At 38.1% G+C, this 7,500-nt stretch overlaps 2 protein-coding genes across 4 annotated transcripts in view; one reads left to right on the top strand and one right to left on the bottom strand.

Annotated features, from left to right (window-relative positions):
- LOC138004092 (uncharacterized) overlaps positions 1-7,500 on the top strand; it is an 888,878-nt gene that overhangs the window by 572,379 nt on the left and 308,999 nt on the right. The window lies entirely within an intron of this gene.
- LOC138004115 (uncharacterized) overlaps positions 3,116-7,500 on the bottom strand; it is a 24,038-nt gene continuing 19,653 nt past the window's right edge. For all 3 annotated transcript variants that reach the window (XM_068850538.1, XM_068850540.1, XM_068850539.1), the window contains one exon: positions 3,116-4,114. In XM_068850538.1, coding sequence (XP_068706639.1) covers positions 3,786-4,114 — 329 coding nt within the window. In that variant the 3' untranslated portion in view covers positions 3,116-3,785. The remainder of the gene's footprint in view (positions 4,115-7,500) is intronic.

Here is a 7,500-nt window from a genome sequence, read left to right as displayed (position 1 = left end):
CAATCGATAAGGCGTTCCAAACTAAATTATTATACTTATGACGATAATTGTGAAAATCACTTTATTATTGAACGATATGATATATGAAATGAATCATATCATGAACTGCGGATATGAAATCAAGTGAAGCTATGATCCTCGCAGTTATGAACGCAATTTTTTGAAAAAAATATTTGGAGCGGGTTCATAGCCACCTTCACAATTAGAATATTTTAGGGTGGCTCTGAATCCACTTCACATATATATGTTTTAACTTTGCCAATAGTTTTATCTTAGCACCCCTTATCACTTTCCAGCTATAATGAAAAAATATCTGAGGTACGCGTTTCTATAACCACTTTAAGGGTGGAATTTAAGAAGCATATTAAGCCACTTGTTAGGGAAGTTTCTAAGTACGGCACGCACAGTATGAAGTCTGGTACGACGTCCAATCCGGCTTGTTGGAAAATAGCAGGTGTTTTGTTAGATATCCATGCTGGTTGGAGGTGCGAATCAGCTAATCAATTTAGTTGTTTCTGTTGTTCGTTTTTAATTTTTACTTTACATTTTCCAGTATACACTGGCGATTGTTTATTCAGAACTAGATTTTCGCTTTTGCTGGCTTCGTAATTTTTGAGTAATTTATTTAGAGTCCTTGCGGGGGACGTCAGTTGTACCTAGTTGTCCCAGATTTCCTGTACCCTTTTTCCCTACGGGGTTTTTTAAAGCAAGTTTTTTTTGAAGCAGGTTTTTTTCTGGCCACCCTTATACGCTAACACGTAGCTTTAGTTTATTTATCCTTGCTGTAGCTATGCTCCTTTTTAATTGATCCCTCATCAAAGTGGGTTGTGGCGTTACTCTCAGGCCATATCCAATATTCTCCAGGAATTGGTGGCTTTTTCATTTCTTGTTTTCCTATTAACTTCTGGTAAGTGCAAAAACAAGAAGGTTCATCAAGTTTATTTTTAAGTATAGGGTGTTTTTAATTAGCGATTTTTTTCCCATGGTGATAAATTACGTCACGTTAATAGATGCATCGTGCTAGGCATTTACATGAAACAGTGCTGTAAAAAAAAATAACACAAACAGCGGTGATAAACATTGTATTCCAACGCACTTTTATAAAACTTGACGTTTCGTATGCTAGTCAACACACATTTTCAAAAGTGACCGTTACAATTTATAAAAACTATATATATATATATATATATATATATATCGTAAACAATAGGGGTCTGGAACCTGTTATCGATATATATATATATATATATATATATAGTTTTTATAAATTGTAACGGTCACTTTTGAAAATGTGTGTTGACTAGCATACGAAACGTCAAGTTTTATAAAAATGCGTTGGAATACAATGTTTATCACCGCTGTTTGTGTTATTTTCTTAATCAAGCTACGATGGCCTAAGAACAAGAGTTTATACGATAGTGCTGTAAAATTTATTTAATGAATAGAACTAACCCTCCAAATTGTTGAAACTCGTTTCTAAGCATTTCCAGCCTATTTCTTACAATAAGATAAGAGTAAAGATTAGCGTCTTTGTTAGGTCAGGGTCAATGCAGCAGTTTATCCATACTTGAGGAGCAGCATTTGAGGGGACACTTTGTGACGTCAATTGTCTGGATTCAAATACACGAGTGATGTTGAAGTTAAGGAAACGAGCAAGGGGACACTTTGTGACGCTTATTGAAATAGGAATGCATCTATTACTTGCATTTCTGGACATGTCTGTTATCGTACATGAAGCATGTTCTTCTAAATGTCATTACATACAGCAATGCTTCATGGGAGGAATACAACGTGTTCTATAGACCATTTTCATAACGGCGGCCAGAAAAAAAACACTCTTTTGTTTTAATGCTACTAGGCCTTTCTATAGCCTCGCTACGACGAGCAAATTTTGTTTCAAAACGAGGGCGGTAGGTATAATTAACATAAATACAAAAAAGTGTAAAGGAGGTCGCCATTGATGAAAGTGGTCTATTCAATAAGTAAAATGTATGGTTTATTTGGTGTCAGCCTTAACTCGATCAAGACGACACTTTCTTGGTGATATTTTGACTCGAAATTGTCTGGGGATAGAACACCTTTGGTGGCCCTTTCATTACCAACAAAATAAGATTCTTTTGTCTATTCTCCCAGAGAAGATACCTTTGTAACACGGGCTGTCCGTATTGAAGAGCCATTTAGCCTGGAATGGGCAACGACTTAACAGGGGAAATTGTGCGGCGGAGACCTGCAATTGTGCAATTGTTGTAGGGCTGTTTGAGCTTGAATGACACTATTTAGAGGGACTTTGAAGTCGTATACTTTTAATAGATAATATTTTATTCAGTCTTAGCAGAAGCTTATGACCCAGAAGCGTTTAACTCTGGTTCAGAGCTGTTTTTAATTTTCAGTTTAAGAATTTCCTTATTTGGATGGAACGTACTGCAGGTCGTGGATTTTCCCGCGCGTGAAGCTTCTAACTTAGTTTTATCCATATTTGGGCATAAAATTTCTGTTCTAAAATCCCCTGCCTTGTTCCAAGGAAAAAAGTTGCAAGTTACACGCTTCATGCGAGGGCATGTGCTTCTGGTCTTAGGTTTTGCTGATATTTCGTAACAAGAAGGGGAGGATGTTGCGAAAGAACGTTTGATGGCTGTCCTCCCACGCATTCTTTTGCATGCACAGTTGGGTCAAAAGAGAGAGGCGTTTTTGCTTTATGTCAGACAAGCACATGTTACGCAAGATGAAATTAAATTATTGCTGTTGTTATGGATTCCTCTCTCATGGATTTTTGACCGAATAATAATTTCTGGCGAGCACTGCCTTCTTTGGGGTGTCCCAGCACGCTCATGGTGTGAAACTATTGAAGAACCATTCCCTTTTCTGGTTTTTGCCTGAGCGAATAAGTATTTTGCCGTTTTTAACGTTACTTTACATTATCGACAAACAGAGGCGGAGTCACTGTTCTGTCAAAGCTTAATCACTGTCAGGGGTCAGTGCGCGGGGAAATTCTGAAGGCGTTGGTTACAGGACGCAAGAGCCTATAGCGGAATAAGTATACTTGTAGTGATAATTTAATGTGGTATATTTGGTCTTTCGTAGCAACAAGGATAATAAAGATATGTTCACCAGGTGTTTGACAATAATTTTTAATGCGAAATTCGTAAAAGCGAAGGATTTCTAACTTCTTTTCCATGTATTCCTATTCCCAAACTTACGCACCGTTAGCTTTTTTTTTTCTTTCCTTAAAAACCTTTAACATGCATAAATTGTTGTTATCATTTGTTGTGGTTATTGTCAATTTAAATCAAATCGATATGACTGGTTATTTAAAACTGCAATAGACCTTATTCATAAATGGCGGTCACATTTATAATTCTTTTGTCCACGTGCAAATTAGCCTACCAAGCCTCATTTTAGAGCAAGAATTCTTTTTAATTCACTGTATGGTATCGAGGCTTGGTAGGCTAATTTGCCCTTCGACAAAAGAATTATAAATTGGCCGCCATTTATGAATAAGGTCTATTACTGTAGGATTAAAACACATACGGGACGAGTGATTGTCAACGTTTTCATTAAACCATAACACCCTAAATATGGTGACCTGATTACACACAAAAAAACCTCGTCCCCAGGGCTTTTCTATGATAAAATACATCTTTCTTTTCTAAAAGTATGTTTTTGATTGAAAGCTCTCCGGAAAGAAGTACTCTTGATCTAAAGGCACCTTGAGGCTGCTGAGAAAAGCCCTGGGAACGAGGTTGCACAAAAAAATAGAATAGTGACGGCAATATTTTCGGCTCGTTTTAAGTGGTTGTCTCGTAGAATACCTCTATATCAGTGGGAGTAAACTTGTAGCTTCCTGCATAAAATCTACAGGAATAACCAGATGAAGAATACCCTGGGGGAAGATGGTACCCGTTGCCACAATATGTGTACGAATGACGGTTACTGGCAGCGTTGTTTGATATGTAGATGTCGTGTCCGTTACCAAAGGTTGGTCCGTCATTGGAACATCTGTATATAGCGGAACTCTGCCCTCCTGACTTGACCTGCCGCTTAACAGGAGCGAAGCCATTGATGTTATACAGTGAGTAGATAAACGATTTACTGGATGAAGCATAACCACAAGAACCTAAAAGAAAAGAATTTTTATTATTCATGATTATGATTTGTGTTATTATATAATTCAAGTGAAGTTCTTGATCCTCGCAGTTATGAACGCACATGTAGCAATTGCGTAGAGAAGTCTGAAAAGTATCGGGAGGTCACGGGTGCAAACCCCGTTGAAGTCCTGAATTTTTCAGGCTTCTCTACGCAATTGCTAAAGTTGCGTTCAAAACTGCGACGATCATAGCTTTACTTGATTTCATATCCGCAGTTCAATACATGATTTATTTCATATATCATTTCGTTCATAATATAAATCCTTAGTCTGAAAACCCTAGCAATTTGCTTACTTACCCCGGCTACAAACATTTCGGCGATGAACGTGCGATATCTCGAAATCGAGCATTTTTTTGTTTTAACGAGGCCGCCTTCTCAGCTAACAAACTCTTAATGACCTGATCATTTCAGCTATGTAAGTGAGGAAATCAATATTAATCATTTATTATAACGTTTAAAAATTAAACCAAAAAAAAGTTAGATCAAGGTTACCCAGTAGGCAATTATTTTGCAGACAAACGGCAAGTTAGCGTATAACTACAACTGATCTCGTGTATGCGAGTTACTCTAGTTTACCGGCTACCTTTCTTTGTTAAATTATATATATGATCTTTAGATTATAGCTTATTCATTGCTTAATTATAGCTCATTTATTGCGCTCAGTATGAATTAACGCAATTTTCACATTTCACAAAACGCGAAGAAACAACAAAGAAATCCTAGTCACATAAAGTGTTTTCCCTTCTAACACAGAATTGGCCTCTGCTAGCAAGACAGATGAAAGTGGGTGAAGGAATCGCGCAAGGAATGACATAGCCAATCTAAACACCGAGACAATCGACACTTTAATTTAACTGAAAAATAAAGGTCCATGTTGTTAATCATTAAAAAATCGAAAAATGTAGCGCATGCTAGCAACACAAGTAACACAAGTGACCAACATGCCAACACAAGTAACTCAACCATGTTAGGCTTTGAACTTTTTTTCCAAATTGAAACCACAACACGGCAACTAAACCACAAAAAAAGAAAGCATTTGTACATAGTTGATATTCGTGTACATAGTTGATATTCGAAGATGGCTACAAAACTCAACGTGTTGTTTGTTTGTTTGTTTGTTTGCTTGTTTTTTTGTTGTTGTTTTTTTTGTTTCACTTCGCTGTTTTGGCCCTGACCATCCATGGACCACTTTTTTTTTTTTAATGCTTTTGATAAAGGACGGTACCTACTAATTCAAAGGAATTTTTGCTCGGTCTACGTTTACTGACCATGCGGGAAACCCTTGCGAAATGAATTCCCAAAAAACTTGGAATTGCTAGGAATTCCTAGGATAATTAATCAACAATATTTGTAAAAAGCTTTACAGTACAAACAGAAACCCATAAGGGTTGAAACGTGTAACGCGCGTTCACGGCTTCCGAATATTCAGTGCGAACTGATTGGTTGAATGTTTCATTGCTAAGTACCATATTTGGAAACCCCTCGCTCTTGTTGTTCCAAATATGGTACTTAGCAAATCGAATATTCAGAAGCTTGTTTCCAAGCACACAAGGGGCCGTTACACGTTTCAACCCTTATGGGTTTCTGGTACAAATTAATATATGGCGTTCTTTTCCAAATTGAAGCTTAATTATCTTTCGAAAATGCGTGGTTACCCCCAAAATCGTTTTGGATGTCAAGAGCACTTGCTTAGTTCTGCTTCCTACGCATAGTTTTAAACCGCGCAAAAATACCCCTGTATTACTAAGCACCACCAATAGGAAACCCCAATATGTTGAGATGTGCAATAACAATAGTAGGTATTGTCCTAAATTTATTCAAACTCAGTTGTGAACAAAGGATAAAAGATTGTCCATGGTCACGGTCAAGTTGCTATGTCATTGTAGTTCTCGTCTTTGATTTTTCGGGGTTCCCAAACCAGTCCATGTATGATATATATATATATGATATATATATATTTTTTGAATCAACAAGGCTGAAAATCCAACGACGTAGTCCCAAGCTAGTAGGATCCGAAGGATACACGACGCTTTGCTACAAATGTTAAGTAATTTGAGTATACAAATGGCGTCAGCGAACTACTAACTACTAACAAATGGCAGTTAACCAAAAAGGAGCAATGACCGAAATTAAGCCGGAATTTTGATTAAGCTAGTGGAGTGAAGGCAAGCGCAATAGAAGACAATCTTAAATTTAAGTTCAGTTTGCAACAGTGAGTCATTCTCCTTCGCCAGTAAAAAAAAGTGTCAACCCTCTGCCAATTTCTCCAATATAAATCTTGTGACAGCAGCGGCACTGGATTAAATAAATAACGTTCTCGCAAACACAGGTATACCTTGCGTGGATTCAGTGGGGCCCACCAAGAGTTCCAGGGGTGTCAGTGCATTTGGTGTGCAAATAGGTGTTGCATCGCACGCGGCCACAAGGATAGATACTACGGTCCCCATTGGTAGCGGTCGCTTCATTCAGGGTACTTCTGACAGGGAGTCACGTGAGTTAGTGTCACCACAAGAACATCATCACGAAAACCTTCCGCCTGTTAAAGGATGACCCTCACACGGGAGCCATTTTTCAATCTTTGCGCGTTTTATGCGCCTATCTTCCTGACATCAGCTTACGTGACTCCTCGTCAGAAGTAACCTGAATGAAACGGCAGCTGCTAATGGGGACCGTAGTACCTATCATCGTGGCCTGAGCTGTTTTCCATTGTCTCGGAAAGACTCTATTTTCGATCGAAAAATTAATTAGCCTTTTCAGAGGGGAAATCAGTGCTGGAGCTATTGTTTTTAGGATTTTAACACTCATGCTGTCGTATCCCGTGACTTTGCTTGATGGTAGTTTGTTTATGTAGTATTGAATTTCCTTTTTTGGTAAAGAGGTGGTATATAGAATGCCTCGGTTTCAGTTTTCAGTCTAGTGACGAGATAACGAAGCTTAGCGTCATTGAATTCTTCAGTGTTATTTATGTTCAGGCGAGATGCATGTTGTTGAGAGTTTTGGCAATTTGCAGAGGATGGGTGATAACTCTCATTTTCTGTTTCCAGTTCAGCTATTTTATTCGCCTGCTTTCGCAACCCGTTTGGTGTTTTGAGAGCTCTTCAGATACCTCTCGTGTTCCTTTGCTGTCAATTGATTCGCAGCAGTAGTTTCTTTTTCCTTCTTTAATTGGGTTGGTTGTTTCGCACTTAAAATCTTTATACTGTTCCCAGTCCGTTTGAAGATTTGATTTCCTCGTAATGTTAAGCAGTTTATCGCGTTCCTTGATGACTGTTTTTATGTTCAAGCAAGTCTCCCACGGGATAGAATTTAGTGAATGCAGGATCTGCCTTGTATCCTATCTCGATGTTATCCGAT

Source organism: Montipora foliosa, chromosome 5, assembly GCF_036669935.1.
Source record: "Montipora foliosa isolate CH-2021 chromosome 5, ASM3666993v2, whole genome shotgun sequence".
Taxonomy (NCBI): Eukaryota; Metazoa; Cnidaria; class Anthozoa; order Scleractinia; family Acroporidae; genus Montipora; species Montipora foliosa.
This window is presented reverse-complemented; position numbering and strand designations above follow the sequence as displayed.